Source organism: Podarcis cretensis (assembly GCF_951804945.1).
Source record: "Podarcis cretensis genome assembly, chromosome: 12".
Lineage (NCBI taxonomy): Eukaryota > Metazoa > Chordata > Lepidosauria > Squamata > Lacertidae > Podarcis > Podarcis cretensis.
In genome coordinates, this window is record NC_137181.1 from 41,465,898 (window position 1) to 41,491,604 (window position 25,707).

The window sequence follows — 25,707 nt, forward strand, 5'->3', positions numbered from 1 at the left end:
ACTTCCATGAAGGAACACCAGCATTGCGGGAAAATATGGTGGTAGAGAGAATATTTAGGGCTCAGGTGACAATATGAAAGAACAAAGCAACACCGATCTAACTACTTAATTGTAGCAAAGTAAAAAAAAAGAACTCCGCTAAGCTCATTGAATTCCTGCTGCTTTCAGAATAAATGAAGCAAATTTACATTGGGGGATAATGCAGAAATGGGTTTACTCTGGTGTCAAAGCAAATGCAGAAATTTAGAAAGGATTCATACAATTTCCCAACTAACTGATTACTATTTCTTGTATCTTCCTTCTCTCTGCTCTGGATTCTGAGTTGTATTAGCCGCCCTAAGCATCCCTGCAAATGTCATTTCATATTTCCATTCATGCATCAATAAACTAAAAACCCAATTCTGTTTATAGCTTTAAAATACTGCTAAATCAAGCACTACTGAATTCATTATAAGACAGATAAATACTAGTTTCCATTTTGTCACCCCTGTGGGTTTTTCTTTAACAAGGCTATTTCAAATAAAACCACAATGCTGATAAAGGGAATCATCAGCATTCTTAACCAAAGCTAAAATTTATTTGGAGAAGTCACACTTAGAGGGTGAAGTGTTTCTTTGAAGTTGAAGATTAAATAGAGTAACTTGGATAAGATTCTGATAATCATTTGTGCAGAGTTTTGGGTTCAGTAGATAATACAGAAGTGTTAACCTGATGCTCAAAACTTCAACATATACCTTCAATACATCCTTCAAGGTTATTACCTATTTATCTATCTATCTATCTATCTACCTACCTACCTACCTACTGTATTTTTTTTTTAATATTATTACTTGTATTTTTATTATGGCCTTCCAGCAAGGTAAAAGTGGCATTTAAGCTCCAGAAAATTATGTGAGGTAAGTTAGGTTCAGAAAGTGACTTTTCCAAAAATAGCCATCCTCCTGGACAGGGATGTGAATCTCAATTTCCCAAATCTAAACCCAACACTAAAGTCTGCAAAAGCTATTTCTATAATTAAAAGTTATTAATCAGGAGAAAATAAATGGTCTTTAAAAGAATGTAAAGGACAAAAATGTGTAAGAAAACAACAGTAATATATACTTCACTGGTTTGAAAACCAATAAAAATTTGGTGTTGTTGTTTTAAAAAAAGTATGAAACGTATTTTGATATTACTATTTGCTGCATCATGATTGCATAGTACTTTATTATTTTAGTAGGATGCAGGAAACCACCAGCTATGGGCTGGGAAGCTATTCTGTGCATCATCCCCCACCCCCACAAGCCATCATCTGATATCAGATGGCTGACACCTGCTGAAGTTCACCTGCAGGAGTGAGGGGAGACACATCAAAGGGCTTGTTCAACCCTGTGCAAGTCCTATTCTTACCTGCCCCACACCTGATGTCATATATGATGTCAGGTGTAAAGTAGGTGGCAGTGGCTTGTCCAAAACATCCTTGCAGATCTGGTGGGACACATCTGGTTCCCCACCCCTGATTTAACTAATAAACATTACTCATACAAAGTTAAGTTTAAACATTTCTAATACTGCATATGCATACTTTCTAGTGAGTCCCCCCCCCCCCATGAACTCAGCGGGTCTTACTTCTAAATAAATGACTGGGATTGCACATCGTATCTGTAATCTATGCACACTTACCCAAGAGAAATATCCCTTTAGCATAGTGGAATTATTTTCAAATAAGCATACATCTGTAGGATCAAGCAGAAAAATCCCAGCGCCACCTTCACTACTAATTAACCATCGATTGCTGCTTGGATGTCACTTTTGCATGTATAGCAGATCGGAAGCCCTTTCCTGTCCATGCGCCATCTCTAAAGTGCAGTTACCAAGCACCTGTTCATAGGACCCCAAATCCATCCTCTCTAGAAGGAACCATTGTTCTGCTCTTTCTCCCACCATAGGGAGAACCTCTCAAGACTGTTAAATAAAGTGTGATATCTTATACCTTATTCCATCTGGGACGTCCGGGTACAGGGTGGTATATAAATTCAATAACTAAATTAATAAATTCTCAAATGCAATTGTAAGTAACTGCTTTCTCGAATCTTGCAACCAGAAATAAGAATAAGAACATTCCAATTTGTGTAGTGCACTCTTTTCCTTTCAACTGATTGTCACAACCACCCCTTTTACTATGTCCTTCTGCTCAAATGACTTGATTGTAGTTTCTCAGCTGTTCTGGTTTTTTCTTGGAAGAATCCAAGCTAGCCATTGGCTGTGTGTGATGCATTTAAAGTCAAAATACACAACCTAAGACCCAACCTTCTGCTGTTGTTTTGCCTTTGGTTCCTGCATCTTTTAAGGGACAAATCTGAACGTGACATTGCAGCTGTATGTAACAAAGTCCCAATATATCTATTTTCCTTGATAAGTAATAGGAGGGTAGGCAAGAAAGGGATGCCAATCCCTTCCTTTCCTAGTTACTTATTCCTTGAAACATTCTTTCACAAATACACAAACAAAGAGAGCGTGCCACTTTCATCCTTCAGGCCACCACAGCTATATTTGCCAGATAAATGCAAGTCTGGAACAAAAGCAGCTAAGCCAATTGCCCCCTCCTGAGGTCAATTTGCAATGGATAAGACCCCACTGCAGCTTCATGGCATGTAGTGGAGTACAGCATGTAGCTTGCTCACAGAGAGGCTAGCAAAATTCTCTGAGCTAGGGCTTGGGGACATTCTATAGGGCTATCCTCAAAAAGCAGTAAATTTTACAAGCACCAAAATTAACCTTCTGACTCAAAATAAAATCCAGGTGAGGTAAATATTTCCAACTCCCCCACCCCTGCACCTGTTGTGATCCACCTTCCCTGTCAATCCACACTCCCCTGTTCCCTTTTCAGAGGGAGGGTTCCCCCCACCTATTGCAGCAGCCTATGGGAGAACTACACATCCCATGTTGATTGGTCTTTGTGCCCTGGTGTTCTGCCATCTGGGATAGAACTGCCCCTTCTCACTCTGGGCACCCCTGCTCTTGTTTCCACCATAGCAACTTGCATATCAGGAAGGAAAAGGATAATGTATTTAGAGGGAGTTGGTTCTGTGGGGGATGGGAAAGATGGCAAATATGGGTTTGGAGAAATCAAAGAAGATCTGAACTTTTTAAAAGTTACTGAATCATGGCCAAGTTAATCTGATGCAAGCTTGAGAGAACTTGCATGTATCTATGTGCCTGTGGTAATTTATTAATTAGTTTATTGAGTAAGATTGGCTGCAACGCTAAATACATTTACAAGGCAGTAAACTACATTAACACAATGAAACTTACTTACAAGTGAACATGTATAGGATTCTGCCAAGAGCGTGACTTGGTTCAGTACCTGAAAGGTTCCTTACTGAAATTTGCTTCGATTTGCTTCACAAGTACAGTCATTTATGTGATCAGCTGCCTATAATGCAATTATACAGGCAGAGTTACACAAAATAAGTTGTTTGTGAGAGTAGCTCTCCACATAGCTTATAGGGAGTTTAATCACACAGGAACAAACCTTCAGTTTTTGTGGGAACACAGGAATCTGCCTTTATATAAGTTGGTCCATCTAGCTCAGCATTGTCTACATCAGTGTTTCCCAAACTTGTACCTCCAACTGTTTTTGGACTACAATTCCCATCATCCCTGACCACTAGTCCTGCTAGCTAGGGATGATGGGAGTTGTAGTCCAAAGCAGCTGGAGACCCAAGTTTGGGAAACACTGATCTACACTGACTGGCTCTCAGGGTTTCAGGCAGGGAGTATTTCTCAGGTCTACCTGGTGGAAAACCTGGGAGCTTCCACATGCAATGAAGAGACAAGGAATTTCCATCATTTTAGATACTGCCTGCAAGAAATTCCTCTTGGTTTTGTTGTCTTCCTGAAGATAAAAACAAAACAAACCAGGAGGTTGTCAAGCTCATGACTCAGCACAATACATGGCTGGTGGGCTATGTTTAGTGTAGTGAGAAACATACTGGTCTACAATTGAAACTGTAGCCAATTTTAGTTGCATTGCCACTATTTGCTGTGCCCTAGTCAGGGGCATGGCTAATGCTAAAAATCCTAGACTTGGCTAAGGAAGGGATTTGGATGGGAGAAATCACAAGTGTTAACAAATCTTCTGTTAAATATAATTCACACCCTACAGTTGTGCTACCCACCATGCCTAAAGCCACATGGACAAAGCACATATTTCTGATAGTTTCCAGGAACACACTAAAAGCCAACACACCAGAAGCTTGTTTGCCTGCTGGCATTTTAAAAACTTTGCAATAAAGTGGCTTTAAAAGTTTGAGATTCAGCAAACCATGATTCAAATTCTGCTAAGCTTCAAAATCCAGTGCATAGCATTGGGCAACTTTTGGTGTTTTGGGGGGCAAGGTGTTTTGACTTTATGAAAAACATGAGGTACAAACATTAAATAAACTATGTATTCCTTAGTACAGGCATCCCCAAACTCGGCGCTCCAGCTGTTTTGGGACTACAACTCCCATCATCCCTAGCTAACAGGACCAGTGGTCAGGCATGATGGGAATTGTAGTCCCAAAACAGCTGGAGGGCCGAGTTTGGGAATGCCTGCCTTAGTAGAAATGCATAGGATTGGACTGTAAATAACTCACTTTACATGGTTGTGAAGGCTTCAGTCTTACATGCACTTACTTGAGAGAAAGTCCTACTGAATTCAGTGGAACTTTCTTCTAGTAAATCACAGGTGCCCTATTTCACCTCAGGGTTGTGCCACATATCTGTGTCTTAGCTTCCATATAGCTATGGAACCATGTTAGAACATGGTGCTGTTAACACCAAGGTTGCAAGTTCAATGCCTGTATGGGATGGCTGCAGATTCCTGCATTGCAGGGGGCTGGACTAGATGATCCTGCAGGTCCCTTCCAACTCTTTGATTATGAATTGCCCATCCATCTTAAAACACCTACTCAGATTTTAATGGGTTTCCCTATTATTTTTCTAAGTATCAATTGTCTAGGGAGTGAAGTGTAGGTTAAAGAGAGATAGCAGTGCTTGCTAATGTCTACCCCCAAAAAGTCCTATTTGTTTATTCTTACTATTATTTATTAAATTTTGTATTGCCCTCCATCCAAAAATCCTGGGGCAGCTCACAACAGAAAAATACAAAATGAGATTACAAAATATATAATAAAACAAAAAAAAACAGACCAATAACCCTCCGTCTCAGTTTAGTCAGTAGGTATAGGCATGTAGCCCAAATGCATCTTTCCTTTAGCTTTCTACTTTATGCATTGGATAGTTCATGCATAGTTATTTTCTCAGAGCAGTCACTTAATGCTTGACGCATTTGTATGCCTTTCACAAAGTGACAGTGTAATGAGAAAGCCACAGTAACTGAAAGTAGGTAGGAGGCAGGTGTAGGTGCAGGAGGAGGACTATGAGAAACCGCTGTAAATTCTCATTTTTCAAGAGTCAAAAATCTGGCTCTACTTAAGTCCCATGACAATTACGCCATTTAATAAGCAGAGTTAGTAGTGCCAAGTCCCTGCCACAGGATCACCACCAAATGTTAACTATTTTATACCTTTTCTTAAAGCATCTCCACACTAACTTTCCCCCTCAAGCACCAAAGTTACTTTCTGGAAAAAGACTTTCAGCAACAAACAGCAAAATGTTTTTTTCCCAAAACTGCAGCTCTGTAATTTTTAATTATTCATTTTGGTTTAATTAATTGCTTTGTGTTTGGTACAGTTAAACAGCAATCTCGAAAGACCAATGAAACGAACCAGAAAGTGTCATTCTCTCTATGGATGTCAAGCCATATGTAACTGGTTGTTTACATCAGCATATATGACACAGACAGGAAAGCTTTTATTAGTAAAAAAATAATAAGCATCCTTTGCTCCTACTGTACTAACTATAGCTCACCTATCAACAAACACTAGGATCTGAAATCAGAACAAACTGTTTTTCTCTTGCTCCAGGTTCTGCAGAATTCTCACCAGATAAGCCAACAAAACACACCTCTCTCTTCCGCCCACAGGGGGAAAAAATGTATTATTTTAAAAATGCTTTCCAAGCATTGAAGCTCCTGAACGTGCTAGCCAGTAAGGTTTGGAGCGCTCCCTTGGAGATTTATTGGCATTCCTAAGTGCTTTTATAACAAATCACTGGCTCAACTTATTTTAGCCATTGCTCACCAGAGTTCTCAGTCTCGGGTACCTGTTTCCCGTGCCAGGACTCATCATACGAATTAAACAAGAACAACAACAACCCAATGCCTCCGAGCACAGATAGAAGGGCACTGCTCTGAGATTCAGTGGAAAGACAGGATCCAGTTCAGAGGGTGAGTTTGGGAGGTTTCAGCTGCAGCCCTTTCCCATCTGAGCTAAGGATGCATTCGCTACATCAGGGGGGACATAGAGTACAACCAAATCGAAGGTCCTTCAGCTTCAATGCATGGGAGGCAGAGAGCGAGCAGGGAAAAGAGAGTTTCGTCCTTTAGCAAGAACTATAAAGAAAAGCCACCAGGAGAAACAAAACAGTTCAGGAGCCCTTTGCGCACCAGCAGGTCCCACCAGAAGAGAGTCACAGGGCGGGAAAGCTCGGGGCAAATATTCGCCCAAGTCCCAGGCGTCGTGGAGCAGAGCAGGCGAGGGGGCTCTGGCGCGTCTCTGAGGAGGCGCCGTCCTTCTTCCCAAGGACCCCAGACCCACAGAACCGCGTCGACCCCCCTCCTCCATTCTCGCAAGGAACGCCGAATTGTTCCGACAACAATTCCAAGACGCGCTTCTTAATTTGGAAACTTCCATCTGCCCAGCGTCGCCATTCATCTCTACCGGGCCTCTCCCCCCCCCCCCCCGCTCAGCCCACCCCTCCCGTTTTCGCGCCTATTTTTGCCGCCTTCGCGAGAGGCGCCTCAAGGCAGCGGGAAGACCGCCGCGCAGATTCCCCGCTGTCCCTCTTCCCGCCTTTTAAGCCCCAGAGGGCAGGTTCCGTCTCGTCTCCGTGAGGGAGAAGTGCGTGGTGATTGCTGTCCCCTTTCTCCCCCCCCCCCTCCCCAAACCTGAGAGGAATATGGACGAGGGCGGGCGCCGAGGCTCCCCTCGCGAACTTACCGCTCCCGGGCTGGGCTTGGGCTGCGAGCAGCTTCTCCTCTCTCCTGCCACCAGCCGAGCTCTTCTTCATCCTGCGGGAGGCTGTCCCTGCGCGCCCACCGAGCCGCCCTCAGCCAGCCATGCGCCTGGAGGGAGGGAAAGCGGGGCGGTGAGGCGGGGTGGGGGGGGAGAGAGAGAGAGAAAAGCAGCCCGGCTGGGACTGAGGGGAAAAGGCGGGCGCGCGCGCGCACACGCCGAGGCGAAAAGGAGCAAGCCGGCCGGGCGAAGGAGCGCGGGAGCGAGGCGAGCGGGTGGGAAGCGCCACAGCTGGAGGGGTCTCGGGGCGAGTCGGCGGCTGCCCACGCCGGCTTCCCGCCGGGCAATTCGCCTCAGAAAAGGAGCATCCCCGGAGAGCCTCGTGAGCGGAGATGGCCGATGGCCGGCCACTTGCTGCCTGCTGCCTTTCCCCCGCGTCGGCAGCAAAGAGCGAGCGATAAAGGAAGCAGCGCCTCCTGACACGCGCGAAGGGGAAGAAAGTTGGCAGTGGGGGGCAGCTCGCCCCCGAATGGCCGCCCAGAGAGCGGCTGGCCATGGGGGCAGCAGAGGACCTGGGCTGCCATGCCCGAGCCCACCAGGGCGAACGGGGGTCATCGCAGCATCCTTGCTTTCTGATTTTTTAAATACATGTTTATAGTCAGGGGGAGGCTGGCCGGGAAGTCAGACGCTCATTTCTTTCCTTTATAAATGTCCTTTGTGCTTATTCCCAAGTAAGGCTGAAAACCTCCCTTACATGGGAGTAAGCCCTATCATATTCCATGAGGCTTGCTGCTTAAGTAAACACAGTGAGGATCGCAAACGAAATGCACCAGAAGCAAACTCCCCTTTTGCTTTTGCAGCCGTGATGTGATTTAACCGGGTTGAACGTGCAAAGCTTCCCATGGTCAAGTCTTCCTTTCTTTATAAAGAATCAGGATGGGAAAACCTTTGCTCATTTCATTGCTCTAACAGAGAAGTGGGCAACTCCAGCCTGCAGACCAATTAGTCCCATTACAGGTCCAGTTTGGCCTGCACAGCAGTTTGCCACAAGCCATGACCACCTGACATCATATGGGACCTAAGGTGTGTGGCAGGCAAGGACATGGCTACAAAGATACAGTTGGGGGCTTAAAGTGAGCTCTTGGTTGTTCCTCTGTAAGCAGGGCTTGCTTACGACAAGCCTTACTGGGATCCACTATATTAGGAGGAAGAGGTTGAATCTGCCACCTTAGGCAAATGGCTTCACCTCATATCATGCATGGACCACCAATAACTAGAACCAGCCAAAGGTCCGTATAGTTCAAGCTATGGTTTTCCCAGTAGTGATGTATGGAAGTGAGAGCTGGACCATAAAGAAGGCTGATCGCCGAAGAATTGATGCTTTTGAATTCTCATGAGAAGAGAAGACTCCCTGGAAAAGACCTTGATGTTGGGAAAGATTGAGGGCACAAGGAGAAGAGGACGGCAGAGGACGAGATTGTTGGACAGTGTTCTCGAAGCTACCAGCATGAATTTGACCAAACTGCGGGAGGCAGTGGAAGACAGGAGTGCTTGGCGTGCTCTGGTCCATGGGATCACGAAGAGTCGGACATGACTAAATGACTAAACAACAAAGCTGGCCTATGAGAAACCAGTTTTCCAGGTCTATCGCTCCATTGTTTCTCAATGGGTAGATTTGCTGTCCATTTACAGATAGACCCAACATCTGGATGTCATCTTTCCACCCACAGATGAAACTCTGATTTCTTTCCCTGGTTTCCATCACTCCCTCCAGCCCTTAATTAATTGTACAGCTGAGATCATCAACTTCACAGCCCGCCTCCACTGCAAAAAAAGAGAAAGTGTTGTGATAACACTATTCTTAACCTCCTCCTTCCAAACAAAATGAGCTGCACTGTATTTATAATTTGTAATCCAGAGGCACAATTCAACTTTATTTTTCATTCACTACAGTTGTTGCTTCTCATTCCACCCACCAGTATATAACTTTCGGGCCACCTTAAACACTGATCATTCTCATTTTAGAAAATAAACCCTGTCGGCATTACATGCAATGCACATTGTACAATACCAATGAGATAGACCATTTCTACAAATTTTTCACCAAGTTACTGGCCATGTACACATGTGACAACATTAAGCCAAACCATGGCTTAGCATGAATGGGTTCCTCCAGCCACTTTGTTCTCTCTGATCAATGGGTTGTTATCTTGAACAAAGCCATAGCTGGGTGTGTCATCTGAATGTGAACTTGTGGTTTACCACACTTCAGACAAATGACAAGCTGTGTGATTTGCAACTCATGGTCTGCCTGGAGGAGCTAAAGCTTGGTTTAGATGACATACTAAGTCAAACCGCAGAGCAGAGCAGCATCAAAATGCTCAGGGAGGAGCAGAACATCCATGGTCTCCTCTTTGGGAGCCCACATGTTGTGATCATATCTCCCAAGAGTTTGTCTTCTTTTTTTCTGAAATGCAGCTATGAGTTTGCTGTTCCTTTATTTCCTCACTCATCCATCCAGTGAGGATAACAGCAGTTCCAATAATAAAATTTAGATTTCAAAGATGGCACAGCAAGGGGAAAAGAATTAACCAACCCCCACTCCTTCTGCCCCTTCAAGTGCCTAAGCAAATTGGCCACCCATGTGTAAAGTAGCCAGATACAAAAAGGGACAGAGTCCTTTAATGCTTCTGTAGAAGATGGAATCTCAGCAAGTGTAGCTTATATTCCTATTGAAACCTGCTGAAATTCCTACTACACAACTATCAAGTGTGAGTAACACTGGGAGATCTGACTGCAGGCCTCCCACATCACACATAATTTGGCTCTAGGCCTCACGGATCATAGGGGGAGGAGGTTCAGCACAGCCCAACTTTAGCTGAATCAAATCTGTGTTGAACTTAGTATGGGTAGTTCCAGATGGGGAGCTTAATTTGCAATGAGTCACTGAGATATCACAAATGTTTTTTTGGCAACATACATTTTTTTAAATTTACTGGGTTTTTCCTATACTGGGTAAATCCAAATTGAAATGGAGTGGGTGGGTTGGGTTACAAGCTGGCATTTTTAATGCCAAAAGCATCATGTGGGTAATGCAAAAACAAAAACCTTGTATGCATGAAGAACATCATTCCCACAATAAACACCCATCTGAAGCCACCCAGCTCTGAGTAGTTAGACATAGAAATGATAAATACTTTTGCTGAAAGGCAGAACATAAATATTCTTTTAAAAACACACACACAAAACACAGATTGTTATGTTTTACATGCAATTCATACAATATTTTCTCTGGTTAGCTTTGTTGTTTTGAATTATGTTTATAATATAGTCATCTTTCAGTTTTTGTTAGATGTGAAAGCAACGACTGTTCAGGTACAATACAATAGGCAAAGTGGGACAAAAAATATTGTTTCATACTATTCAATGGGATAAGTATGCAGCTCTAAAATATGATAGTGTAACTATGAGTAAAACTCAGAACACTTCATACATCAGATTTGTAACCTGAGTGCTAATGTTATGTAATACAAGCAACTTCTAAATCATTCCTACTAATGTTTTTTTCCCCTGTGTGTCAAATTATAGTAATGACAGCATTAACCTTAAAAAAGATTTCTATGGTTTATGTTAAAACAATGTTCTGCTCAGTGTCCTCAGTGTATTCTTTCATTTGAGCATTCATGAAAAAAATTCTCATTAGTCTATTTAAAATTCTTGTTTAATGTACTTTTATGTTCCATTGTGGGGGAGACTTATTGTGAATGCACCCATACACCTCTTTTTTGTGAAACTATATTCACCAAATTCTGCAGCTGCTTTTAAGTTTAAAAAATAATAATAGTGATGGTCTATCTCTGACATAGTTTTGCCACCATCCGTCCTCTGACATATTCTTAGGAGCATTTCAAAAGCAAATCCTTTTAAGCAGTCCTTACCCTTACAAATGTACTGAATAACTAAAGTGCAAAAGAATAGCCAACATGGTTAGATACATTGTTTATCAGCACTGTTAATGTAATAACTTATTTTTATATACTAAGCTTTAAATTGATACAATTTTTTCCAAAAAGGGCAACTTCTCTTGCAAAACATACTCAGTTTACCAAAATTGGACCATCAAGAGTATCAAATGTTTTTTTCTTTTTTAACCTTTGCATTTGTCACAAGGATTCACTTCTAGAAAACATTTTAATGCACTGTTTCCTCCCCCATTTTCTTTCTTGAAACAAAATGCAAACAACCTTGAAGTTTGTTGATATTTGCTGTTGTTGAACATAAACATACTTACTTATTTCTGATCATAAAGTAAGTGGGATCCGAAGGTCAAGATTTTCTTGCTTCTAAAGCCTGAATCTATTTAATTATGTACATTAATCAGACTGGCAATTAAAGAACAAAAAGTTATTTCATTAATTTTATTTAATTGGATTACTTTAAATGTAGCAGCTATAGAGCTCTGCTGCTGATCACAGTTGTCTTTGTATTGTTAGCCATGATTTTATATATGGAGACTAAGATATTATTCATCTTTACTTGTGACAGTGCAGGATTTCTCCCCACTAAAAGAGCTCTATAAATCATAGTATATCATGCAGTATATTATCTGTATATGACACAAAATATTCACACTGAAAACATGCAGTAGGATCATTTGCATATAACATTGAACATTCTGATGCACTGTGGTCAGTGGAATGTTTGGCCATTTTGTATGCACAATAGGGAAAGGTGTGTTGATGCTCCCGACAGTGCGTCTAAATCTAAAGCTTCACAAAATATCACTCATTTTTATTTTCAAAGTAAAAGCAGCAGTTTTGATGGGTGCAGAAATATGTCCTGGAGCGAGAGCATGTGAAATCAATCAAGTGTGGGCAATGCGTCCTGCATCGATCACACAGGTGATTCTACCCAATTGGGACCATCTAGTGAAGGAATTAAGGGACGCAGGTGGCGCTGTGGGTTAAAGCCTCAGCGCCTAGGACTTGCCGATCGAAAGGTCGGCGGTTCGAATCCCTGCGGCGGGGTGCGCTCCCGCTGCTCGGTCCCAGCGCCTGCCAACCTAGCAGTTCGAAAGCACCTCCGGGTGCAAGTAGATAAATAGGGACCGCTTACCAGCGGGAAGGTAAACGGCGTTTCCGTGTGCGGCTCTGGCTCTGGCTCTGGCCAGAGCAGCGATGTCACGCTGGCCACGTGACCCGGAAGTGTCTCCGGACAGCGCTGGCCCCTGGCCTCTTAAGTGAGATGGGCGCACAACCCCAGAGTCTGTCAAGACTGGCCCGCACGGGCAGGGGTACCTTTACCTTTACCTAGTGAAGGAATTATGTCACAAAACTTTATAGCCAATAAGACTTGGATAAATGCTGGTATCACTAAATACAATACAATCAATCAATCTGTGGTTCTATTCCATGTGATGGACACAGCAGTGGATCAAGCTGGAGCTTAATAGCAAGAGTTAAGAGTTTGGCCAAGATGAGTCAGGCAAAGCAAAGTAGGGCAAAGTCTAGGTTTTATCATTGTCTGTGTAAGAAAAGATAAAGGTGGTCCTGGGACAGAAATGTGCCTTTCTAGGTTGCATAAAAACGAAGGCTTACCAGAAGTTGAATCACATCCTCCCATCCATCTAGCTCCCTTTACATTTTCCTTATTGGTGAAAGTTCTCAGGTTTTTCATGTTCATCATAGCAGTCCTTAAAATGACTTGGGGTATGTTAGTATCTGTTCAATATTGTTCCAAGTGGTCCTTGTATCAGTTGACAAGGATTCGGTGTAGGGAGTTGGGTACGTTTAACCTGGACAAGAGGACAGTGAGATGAGAAATGACAACCATCTTCAAATATCTCAAGGGCTGTCACATGGAAGAGAGAGCAAGCCTGTTTTCTCCTGCTCCGGAGGGTAGGACTTGATCCGATGGCTTCAAGTTACAAGAATGCAGATTCTGACTAAGCATCAGAAAGAATCTTCTGAGAGTAAGACTTGTTCAATATTGGAACAGACTCCCTCCGAAGGTGATGGACTCTCTTTCATTTTAGGTTCTTAAGCAGAGGTTGGATGGCTATCTGTCATGCAGGCTTTAGTTGAGATTCCTGCACTGTAATCCTGTGCTGGATTAGATGACTTTTGGGATCCCTTCCAACTCTACAATTCTATGATTCAAGGAATTGATACTAGATACAGCAAGCAGTATATTCCCTGACCCATTTCATCCAAACAGCAGGCTCTTGAATTGCTTTAATAAAGTTGTTGCTTGTTTTCCAAGCCAACTCTAATGTATGTCTTTTTTTTATTATTCCCCACTCCCACTACAGGTACAATATGCAGCCTTCAAAATTCAATTGTTAATAATAACAACACCTATAGAATGTAATCTAATGCTACTATAAAGCCAGAAGTGGAAATACATTGTCACACATTAAACTGCCCATAAGTTTTGTTACATATTACAAAAGGAATCATACTGAAAGCCTTAATGGAATTCATTGTTGAGTGAACACACACTTATCTGCTCCCACAAACACACAGGGTGATAATGGAGAACCATATGAATCATCTTTATTATCTGGTAATACCTCCTTTGAGCAAAGATGTCCTTATTTTATCATGTTTCTATTCAAAATACAAGTTGATAATTAAAGCATTTTTCATTGGGCGTGTATTGCTTGGTTTCATTTTTTTTTTAATCAAAATGCACTCATTGCTTGGATTTTGAAAGAAACAGTATGAAGATGTGTCAGAAAGATGACTGGACCTCTTGAACAATGTTTTGTGAATGAAGTTATCAGTGTGTAGGAGGTATAGAAAACTTGCCATTTATATTCAGGAAGATGTTGAGACATTTGCAGTCCACAGCCATTATACAGATTGCATTAAAAATTAAATTAAAAAGGCAAGTGTGTAAGTCCATCTAACCCACCATTTAATCTGATAAAACATTTTACAGGTTTGGATATGAAGAATTAACTTTATAATTATCTGTAACTTAAGTATACCACTCTGCTCTAAGTGTCCAGGAATCCTTTACCTTTACCTTTAAGGTAGCTATGGAGCTCTAAAGCAGTGATGAAGCTGGAACTGACTACAGGATAAGATACCATGCCATATCAATGTTACCTAAATAACATCTGTTAAGGATGAGGGCTTTAACACCTATAATTTCCAGGCATTTTGGAGCGTTCATGAACATGTTACCTTTGCCCAGTGCTGTTAAGGGTGAGTAGTGTCACGAAAAAGCACTGCCTATGCCTGTCTTTAGACACCAACCTACCGGTAGGAATCTGGGCTAAGTCCTTCTGATAACCCTTTCCCCTGTAATGAGCTCCTCTCGCAGCCCCAGAGTGTTCAGTTTGGGGGATGCATCCTGAAGGCTGCTCAATGCCTCTTTTCAAGGTGCCCTGACCCATGGTACACTATGAGAAAGGGACGCAGGTGGCGCTGTGGTCTAAACTACTGAGCCTCTTGGGCTTGCCAACTGGAAGGTCAGTGGTTTGCATCCCCATGATAGAGTGAGCTCCCATTGCTCTGTCCCAGCTCCTGCCAACCTTGCAGTTTGAAAGCACACTAGTGCAAGTAGATAAATAGGTACCTCTGTGGCAGGAAGGTAAACGGAGTTTCCGTGCACTCTGGTTTTCATCACGTGTCCCATTGCACCAGAAGAGATTTAGTCATGCTGGCCACATGACCCGGAAAGCTGTCTGTGGACAAACACTGGCTCCCTCGGCCTGAAAGCAAGATGAGCACTGCAACCCCATAGTCGCCTTTGACTGGACTTGACTGTCCAGGGGCCCTTTGCCTTTTACCTACACTAGGAGAGTCTTTTTCTCTCTCCCACCCCACCCCAGCCAACTTAAGCTATCATCCCCTCTATGGCTCTCAACTATTTTTATTATTTTTCTCTTCAGGGCTACATGGACACTAGCCACTGCCTTTCACCAAGCCAATCTTGGGGTTTACGTGGCACTTTGTAAGTTCTGCTGATCTGTGCTTTGCAAAAACTAGTCACCTGACATCACTGTGACCTGGTGACGTACAGGTGTGTGGAACCACCCACCTGTTAAGCTTGATCGATGGGAAGTGGGGGGATTGGTCTACCAGCAAGATCCAGTTCCCACCTCGGAAACTTTCTAGCCTTTGAACCAGGAATAACTGTTTGGCCCAAGGACCACATTCAACACTTAAGAAGCTTCATGCCATAACCGCATACTCTCATACATATACACATGCATACTGTCCTCAGCTGACCCACACACATCGCTTGATATTGCTCCTGCTTCATTCACTATATGATTACTCTGTTCTGAAGGAGCTTGGGGTGCTGGATCAGGCCCCCAAACTAGGTGTTGGCCTCTCCTGCTCGAACCATTGCTGTGCTGGTGTGTTATCACCATCACCATCACCATAATCACCATGGTGTTGCAGTGAAATCCAACTTTCTGCTTACCTACACATCGTGTGTCTTCACTGTCTTCACTTCTATCTACTTATTTAATTTCAGGGGTCTGACTTTTTGTATGTGAGCATTCTCCCTGTTTTGTTTTCTTTAATCTCCTTTCAGTTCTTCTGGTTTTAAATGCCTAAGCCCAGAACTCTATATATGACAACATGGGTATGACAGTAAAATTGTAAAAATGATATGAATAAATATTATGCTTATAACGAAGTATGCAGTTATAATAAATATTATGCTTATAGCGAAGTATGCTAATTTCCCTAAGCATCTGTGGCATACAATCACCTCCAGTAAGCATCCCCAAATTGGTAGTACTGTAAACATGCATGTTAGATATGAGTTCTCATGCACATGTGTATAAATAATGAGAAGGTCTTGTAACACTGGTAACTCAAGGCTGCCATGAACTGTGCCACTTTACAGAATTTCTCTGATGATATAACACACTGAAAAATGTAGCTATCCACCACAGTCCACTCAGAAGTGACATCCTAAAGAAAGCCCACACTGCTATATCAGATATCTGAGACACATCCTTTTACTTCATTTGAATTTTACTTTTACTTTTAGAATGCCGCAGATTCTCAGTTTATAGTGATGAGCTTGTAAAAATATTGCTATTTGTAGTTACAAATTAAACACATGTAGCTCAAGATTGGCTATTTAAATACCCTATATGTTTAACTTCCACTCTCAGTATATGAAATATTCCACCTAAAAGATGAGAGGACAAGATTGGTTTTCCATGAAACTACATCTGGCACACTTTCATGAGAATATTAAACAGAGCACATTGGTTTAGCATAAAAATATATATTTCTATCATAAATGCTGACCTCTGGGTCACTGATGAGTTGTGGAATTACTAAGCAGAAAATGCAGGAGAATTTTAAAGATGATCAGACCTTCTTCTTTCTATTTGAAAGCAGCACCCCCATGAAATAACTTCCTACTTTCCCAGCAATTTGTTCATACAGTGGTGCCCCGCAAGACGAACGCCTCGCAAGACGGAAAACCCGCTAGACGAATTTCCCTATGGGCTTGCTTCGCAAGACGAAAATGTCTTGCGAGTTCCTGCGGGGTTTTTTTCCCTTTTCCCCCCCTTTTCCTAAGCCGCTAAGCCGCTTATCAGCTGATCTGCTGATAAGCCGCTTAACAGCTGATCGCTAAAAGCCGCTAAACCACTAATAGCGCTAATCCGCTAAGCTGTCAATGGGCTTGCTTCGCAAGACGGAAAAACCGCTATACGAAGAGCCTCACGGAACGGATTAATTTCATCTTGCGAGGCACCACTGTAAATGTAAAGGTAAAGGACCCCTGACAGTTAAGTCTAGTCGTAAACGACTCTGGAGTTGCGGCGCTCATCTCGCTTTACAGGCCGAGGGAGCTGACGTTTGTCCGCAGACAATTTTTCCGGGTCATGTGGCCAGCTAAGCTGCTTCTGGCGAAACCAGAGCAGCGCACGGAAATGCCATTTACCTTCCTGCTGGAGTGGTACCTATTTATCTACTTGAACTTTGACATGCTTTCGAACTGCTAGGTTGGCAGGAGCAGGGACTGAACAACAGGAGCTCACCCCATTGCAGGGATTCAAACTCCCATCCTTCTGACTGGCAAGCCCTAGGCTCAGTGGTTTAGACCACAGCACCAACCACATCCCTGTACCATACTCCTTGGTAAAAAAAAAAATTGTGAGGGGTTTGGAGTCAGAGGGAAGAAAGATCCCAATTCTGCTACGAAGGTAACCAGAATGATCAACTGTTCATCCCAATGAAAATAATACAATGCAGAGAAAGCATGTCCTCACTGAGATGTGAATGTGGTTCCTCTGCATTACATTACTGTCAGTGGGATACATATTTGAATGGGCATTCCAGAAGTACCATTGGCTCAGGAGCCTCAACAACAGGGGGGAAGTTTCTTCCCCTGTCCCAAGCAGCAATGGATGATTATATTGAAAATGGCTGCAAACTGGTACATGTATTAAACTATGTCAAAGAATGGATGATAGACAGTCGGTGCATCAGTATTTGGAAGCAAAATTGAGTGGTTCTCAGTAGTAGCCTCACTTTAACCCTGCAAAATCTTGCGGTCTCTTTAAAACACATACCCTCTCCAAAACTGGCCAACCTATACACAACAGAGCCATAGTTCTATAAAATAGATTTGCCTATTGCATTAACAGAAAAATCACCATCTGCTGACACAGATGAATATTTAATATTGTCCATAAATTAATAGGTTGTTTAATAGCATTTGTAAATGGTTTTTTGCCCACTGCTCTTTACAGCACATTCTGCTTTCAGTGACTCTCAGATAGACACTAGTAAGAATTATTTTAAATTAACATTTTGTGCTGTATCTAAATTCTACTCACAGTACAGCCATTGAAATTAATGGGCTGAAGGTACACATGCCCTTTAATTTCAATGGGTTTACTCTGAGTAAGACTACCATTATATAAAACCCCATGATTGGTGCTGTTAAGGGGTGAGGTAGATTGTTAGACCTGCAATTGTATGAAATGTGTCTAAATTCAAGAAGCTTCTGTAACAGCCAAGTGAGAACCTTCAGAAGCAGGAAGAACCCTCAATGCATTCTGGGTAAGCTGCCCTCAAAATGCAGAGCAGGTTATATGACCAGGCTGAATTGCAAAATCAAATCAGAATTTCCATTCACTGGTGACTAGGGCTGCCTAGAGCCTGTGCTGATCTTAATGAAATACACTCAGTTGAGGACGTTTATGAATGTTCATCAATACATGTTCTCTTTTCCTGAATATTGCTGGAGGCTAATTAGAACTTCTGCAGGCATCCTACATGACACTGAAACTTTGTGTTTCAGAGAGCTCTCTCAAAAACGAGTAAAACCAAAATATCACCCTCCTCACATCAGAAAACAAAAATGGATCTGAAAACAAGAAGCACAAGACACCATTGCAACAATCACTTAAAGGTAAAGGTAAAGGTACCCCTGCCCGTACAGGCCAGTCTTGACAGACTCTGGGGTTGTGCGCCCATCTCACTTAAGAGGCCAGGGGCCAGCGCTGTCCGGAGACACTTCCGGGTCACGTGGCCAGCGTGACATCGCTGCTCTGGCCAGAGCCAGAGCCAGAGCCAGAGCCGCACACGGAAACGCCGTTTACCTTCCCGCTGGTAAGCGGTCCCTATTTATCTACTTGCACCCGGAGGTGCTTTCGAACTGCTAGGTTGGCAGGCGCTGGGACCGAGCAGCGGGAGCGCACCCCGCCACAGGGATTCGAACCGCCGACCTTTCGATCGGCAAGCCCTAGGCGCTGAGGCTTTAACCCACAGCGCCACCTGCGTCCCCGCAACAATCACTTACTAACCTATAATTCAGTATCTATCTATTTTTTCTGTTTTGTGTTGCTTTGAAATACTTTGGCCAATTTATCATTCATATTTCAGACAGACTAGCTATTTGCCTTCAATACGAAATTATGGAGAAAAACAATATAGCTTTTGCTATTATGACCAAATTGCTAACAGCATGGAGCCTGATCAAATTAGTGTATATATCTTCTCTCAATATTTCAAGCTAATTATCTGCATTACCAAGTAAAGATAAGTAATAATATTAGTTTTAATTAGGTCATAAATGTTTGTGGGAAAATATAGCATTATAAACTTTTTAAAACTTTTATGGGGAAATTGGCAACTGAATCATAGTTATGTAAATTATACTTAGTAATAAAAATGCTATGATCAACTATTGAGTTAAATAAGAAAGTGTACATGCATATCCTTCTGGATGATTAGAACAATGGGAAATATTGCGATCATGAACACAATTTCAATCAAAATGTAAGTAAAGATGTGCAATTTGATCCATATTTCTATGTGCTCTCTAATGTGCACAAGGAGCCTTCATGTGTTGAGCCAAACTCACATGGAGAAGAAAAACAAGAGGGAAACCCTGTGCCTAAACAGGAAAATTGCTTACAAAGCTATTTCGTTCTAAAATGAGTTAGAGCAGTGTTTCCCAACCTTGGGCCTCCAGCTGTTTTTGGACTATAACTCCCATCATCCCTAGCTAGCAAGACCAGTGGTCAGGGATGATGGGAATTGTAGTTAAAAAACAGCTGGAGGACCAAGGTTGGGAAACACTGAGTTAGAGAGATATTTGTAAATGGGAATGCTTTGGGTAGCTTCATTTATTATAACAAAATGAAATGGAAAGGGAGAGGAAGCTTATGATAATTGATTCTTCAGGTTGCCCTTGTAAAATATCCAGAAAGCAACTGTTCAGACTAAGATCTGCAAGCTCCTGATCCAACAATGTTTTGCATGTCACATTCTCACACGTTCCATTTCTATACCACAATGCACCAGTGCTTTGCCATCTGCAATTGCTTCCAGCCTATTTGGGGGTCCAATTCAAAGTCCTGATGTTGGCCTTTAAGGCCATGAGGACAGAGTACCTGAAAAATCACATATGTACCTAGCCAACCATAAGATCCTCTTTGGAGGCTTTTCTCCAGCTGGTGAGGGAAAGCAGGTGGCTGCTAGTGAAATGGTCTTTAAGTGGTACCACCCCATAACTTTTTGTTGGTCTTTTTTTTAAAAAAATGTTATGGTCTGGACTTGCCCATAAATGATCTGGAGTTAGGCATGAGTAAGTTATGTGGCTAAGTTTGTGGATGACACCACATTTTTTATGGTGGCAAAATGAGAAAGGGGGGGAGCACAGAATCCCCACGCTGATCCATGGAACGGCCATGGGCCAGTTCCAGGAAGCTCATGGCTGACCTCTGCTCTAAGCAGTTGTGTGATACACACACACACACACACACACACACAATAAAACATTAAAACTATCAATTAAAATAGTTGAAAACAGGTATTAAGTACAGTAGTACTTTCGATTACATACGCTTCAGGTTACATACGCTTCAGGTTACATACGTGTCAGGTTACAGACTCCGCTAACCCAGAAATAGTGCTTCAGGTTAAGAACAGTGCTTCAGGATAAGAACAGAAATCGTGCTCCGGCGGCGCGGCAGCAGCAGGAGGCCCCATTAGCTAAAGTGGTGCTTCAGGTTAAGAACAGTTTCAGGTTAAGAACGGACATCCGGAACGAATTAAGTACTTAACCCGAGGTACCACTGTATATATATATTTTCCAAAGACTAAAATCAATAGCCAAAAAGAAATAAAACACATGTAACTTCTGCATGTCTGGATAGGCTTGCCTAAAATAAAAAATAAAAAAGTAATACACTGGAAGTACCTACCTGATGTCAATAGCCTCACCCACTACTGGAAGGTCATCAGAAGGTTGACCAGAATGGAATGTGGTCTCTGGCTGGGGGAGGGGGAAGGTTCCTCACCCCTGACATGTACACTAGTGGGATCTGAGCCAGCACATAGGGTTGTCATATTTTGAAGAGCAAAAAAAAAAAAAAGACACATTTGCCAACTTCTACTTTTAACTATGGATCGCTATGACGACTCTACCCATGAAAAAGAGGACATGTCCTGGAAAAAGAGGATATATGGCAACCCTACTTGAGGTCACAGTGGACAGCTCAAACCAGCCAGTGTGAAAAATGTAGATTCCATGCAAGAGATTGTCAGGAAAGAGGTGAAATATGTCAAAGTACCACATCCAGTACTAGTTTTCGAGGCTCATTAGAAAGAACGAAAGCTATTGTGCTCATAACCTGCTTGTGGGCTTGTCTGTTATGTTATGGTTCTGCAGAGAACCCCACAACAAGGCAGATTGGTCATTTCAGCACCAAGGAGAGCTCAGTGAGCAAGTTGCTCTAACAAGGGTTAGAATGGTCTCTGCCGGGGTTCTGCTTCTTCCATGCTTTACCCGTTTCTGGAGAACTGGAGTCTCTTAATGGGCTAACTCTCTGGCCAGATGATGGACACTTCTCCGTGGCTCCATTACAGTTTGCAAGGAGTTATATTAGCACCCCAGCACTGGGAGCACCACAGCTGCCATTTGGCATCGCTACCTGGTTGATAATTTGGGTAAGAATGTTTTGGATAACAGGGAATAAAAATGTCCCTGTGCATATGTTCTGATACCATTCTGTTATGCAGTATAAGCCTGTATTTTTCTTCAACTTTATATAAATGTATTGGAAATGCTTGCAATAGACACAAAGTTTAGCTTCATAGGGCTAATATGTTAATATATCTTTAAGAAAGGAGCAACAATTAGCTCCAAGAATATGAATATGAAAATCTCAAATGGCTTTTTGAAATAAAACATGGTGTATTCCCTTTAGGCTATGTTTCCCTTTGAAAAGGGGGCTCTAAATACAAGGAAGTCTGTGAAAAACTAGACCGATATGCTCAGAGGGATTACATTAATATTAAAAGACAAGCACAGGCATCAAGCATTTTTATTTCAGTATGTTAGACAGCAATCACAAACTTCCTTGTTTAAGACCAGGATTTATTCATTTTGAACAGAAATTGCTAATCCTGTTCAAGGAAAATCTTTTCAACATAATTTTAGAACATTTTATCATACAGAATTCTACTTTAAGTGTAAAAGAGCACATTTCTTCTTTGTTTTAAAGATTAGTTTTCTTGCATTATTCTAGTCAGTCAAAAATCACCGGAAATGATTCAGCATACATAATCCACTATGCATCTATTTTCATAATATTAAGCACAAGCCAATCATACAGTCATACCATTGTGATGAACCCAGTGGACCATCTTGAAGCAGCAGATCCTGACCTATACCAGAAGTTTATACGGTGCTTTGGGTGGGGGGATGCAGGGGTACGCATACCCCTAAAAATTTTGTGAATCTAACAGGAGAAGAAACTAAAAAATATATCATTTTTTAGTTTCTTCTCTAGCACGGTGAATCGTCAGTTCCATTGCTACCCCTGAGCAATGTTTCCTGAGTCTCAGACGGAAGCAAGCTTTTAATGTGTAAAGTAGGAGTTGGAATCTAGCATGGTGATTGGTCAGTTTCATTGTTAACATCTCCGATGGCAGCTTCATTTCCTTTCCCAGAAAGGAATTGGGAAGATGTTAGTGCACACAACTTCATGCCAATGTGGAAGTTACCGTGAGCTGTCAGCTGTGCAATATGAGATAATGCATGTTCTTTGTACTTTTGTCCATTTACTGTATTTATTTTCCCAATTTGAACTATAAAATGGTGATTTTCTTGAGTCAAAATGAGAGTACCCCTAAACATTTTTTTAGATAAAAAGCACTGAGTTTATATAATAAGATGCACATTGTTACTGGCTAACAGGCCTAGAAGTTAATATTTTTATCTGAAGCAACTGCCTCTTACTTCATCACTAGTTGAACAATTGCTGTGCCTGTACTTTCAAATTCCCAGTCCCATTTGGACTGCAGGTGATAGGTATGATCAAAACTCATGTCTTGTTTGGCACATTGGAAGCTGCTTACAGTATTTTATTTAAAACCATTTCTAAACTACTTAATATTTAAACATATCTAAGTAATACAGAAATGTAACATAAAAATAACAGATAAAATGGTATCATAAAAACACCAATACAGCATTTAAAACCAATAAACTGCACAGTACTGCGAAAATAATAATGGGGTCCAATTTTGTGGGTCAGGGAAAACCTGGGGGGAAATATGTTTCTTTACAAGAAGCCTCCAGACAGTGGACACAATGCATCTGAACTCCTACTTCCTGTCTGTCACCATTACTTTTATTATTACTTTATATCTTTTCTATTAACTGGGATAGATTGATTGAAGAATATAAACCAGGTAAATGCTGAAAGGCAGCTCTGGTGCTCCCACTGATAAGGCTTCAGAGCAAAAGGGGGGAAAGAGAGAAGAGTGGAGAGGTATTAGAGATTCCTTCCTGGATAAAGAACAGCTAGCATTAGTGGCATGTGTCTGTCACTTTCTGATGTGCAGAACCATCCACTCCCAGTCTTCCAACTCCTGCTTGAACTATCTTATCTAGTGTAATTCTGAAAATTTAATGGGAGCATCATATCATTGCTTCAGCCACCAAAATCGTTCTATGGTGTTTTCCCTCTTATCTTTAGCCTTCTCAAGGAAATGAAGAACAGGTTTGTTTTTGGAAGCCCTTACACTTCCAGAAGCATTTTTCTTCAAGGTACCTTATTTTAAGGAGGTTAATCTGGCATTGTAAAAATACAAGAACACAAAACACAAAATAAGGGCTGTAAATTCTGATAAGCTCAGTCGGTTGGCTAATCAAGTAAAACTTTAGCTAACAGACTAAATTATGGCTCCTGACTAAGCAGTAGGTCCCTCCACCCTATACCAAACATGAAGTATTTTTTCCTCCTGTTAATATCCAAAGCTCACGTGTATTTAACACTGCTGGATGAAATTGCTGTGATCTCCCACCCACATAGCTACTGTGAGTCAATTTTCATACCACTACATTGAAATGAATGTGCATGTATATCTAAATCGGCATCTTCAACAATACTAATGGGTTTTGAACTTGTTCATCTATTATATCCGTTGTTTTTCTGAACAATATGGCTAAGGGATGGGGAACTCACAATGGTGTTGGCTATTCCCTGTATCATGTCTAAACCAGTTCAGCACCTTACCAATTTCAGTAGGATTTACTATCACCTATATGAGAACATTTGTCTACTGCTAATCATTATTTTTTTTTAATCTGCTAAAGGAATTTCAGAATAAATGTTTACATGTACTTCTTAACTTTTACAAATGACCCAGTCAAAACAAAATAAAAAAATTCCTTCCAGTAGCACCTTAAAGACCAACTAAGTTAGTTCTTGGTATGAGCTTTTGTGTGCATGCACACGAAAGCTCATACCAAGAACTAACTTAGTTGGTCTTTAAGGTGCTACTGGAAGGAATTTTTTTATTTTGTTTTGACTATGGCAGACCAACACGGCTACCTATCTGTAACAAATGACCCAGGTTAGAGTAAACAGATGGAACTATTCTTGAATTATCCTGAATAGAACCATTATGCCTTTTGCTGATTTGGTTGTACACTGTCAATACCTCCTCCCTGATGGAGAACTGATTTTTAAAAAATCTCTTTGCTCCCAGCACAGATGCAAAATCTACAGTATATTCAGCCCTGAAATAAGAAAGCCCAGCTAAAAGACATTCTCTCTGAAATCAATATTTTTTTTTGTCTGCCTTTATTCTGTAGTGAACATTAATATATTATAAGCCTCATAAAGCATCAGTGAATCTAACAAGCCTAGAGCTTAGCCAACAAAAGTTGTCCTTTTTTAATGGCTTTTGAATTGGGGTGCAAGCACCACTTCCCAGTAATTGGGGAGAAAAGAGAAGTAAAAGTCGGATGTCATGTTGAGATAAACAACCACAATGTAAATATATTTTATTATGTGACTATAAGATAGAAAATAATTAGGAAGGAAAAACAAGCTGAACGGTTTAGAACCGACTCCTAAGCATGTCAACAATATTCCATTGATCATATCCTTCACAAATGGTTACCGAAAACCTCAAGACTTTATGCCTAGGGTGGCTGACCTTTTATGGTCTGAGGGTTGTGTTTACCCTTGGCCAAACATCAGGGTTGGTCACACGCCAATGGTGGAGGCAGCCACCACTCTCTCTCTCTCTCTCTCTCTCTCTCTCTCTCTCTCACACACACACACACACACACACACACCCTACATGCAGGCACAAAGCCTCCCCCGCATTAAATTGATCCACTAAAGAGAGAACTGTCAACCCCTCTCTGCCCATCAAAGGATCAATCTGGTGACCAGGGAGAAGGCAATTTGCTCCCCACCAGGATGTTGACCTGGGTACAGATGTTTGTGAGCCCGGGGGGGGGGTCACTGGAGGGGGTTTTGGCCACTGCTGCTCTGTGTTCTTTGGCTGAAACTAAGTTCCATAGAAATCAGCAATATCTAAATGCAACCATAAAAGGGACAGCGTAGCTCAGGCTTAATCCAGCCTGCTGGGGGCTTAATCCAGCCTGCTGGTTTAATCCGGCCTGTGGGATATTTCCTGTGGTAAAATCATAAAAAAGCTCAACAACTTTGGGGTAAAATCATAAAAAAACTCAACAACTTGGGTTGGCCCTGTGGTCGGCCCCCATGGCCCTTCACTTCATCAAATCTGGTTCTCTTTGAAAAAAGTTTGGGCGCCACTGGCGTAGCTGATAGCACACAGAAGTG

The 25,707-nt window shown here is 41.9% G+C and overlaps 1 protein-coding gene across 9 annotated transcripts in view; it reads right to left on the reverse strand.

Moving 5' to 3' along the window:
* The window catches only part of ZNF385D (zinc finger protein 385D), a 421,068-nt gene that overhangs the window by 389,836 nt on the left and 5,525 nt on the right, over positions 1 to 25,707 (reverse strand). For 2 of the 9 annotated variants that reach the window (XM_079947336.1, XM_079947331.1), the window contains exon 1: positions 7,086 to 7,340. The exons of 1 other annotated variant lie outside the window; for it this stretch is intronic. In XM_079947336.1, the coding sequence (XP_079803462.1) occupies positions 7,086 to 7,155 (70 nt within the window). In that variant the 5' untranslated portion in view covers positions 7,156 to 7,340. Of the gene's footprint in view, positions 1 to 7,085; positions 7,341 to 25,707 lie in introns of those variants that run through there. 6 more of the 9 variants (XM_079947342.1, XM_079947337.1, XM_079947343.1 and 3 more) reach the window with 6 other exon arrangements.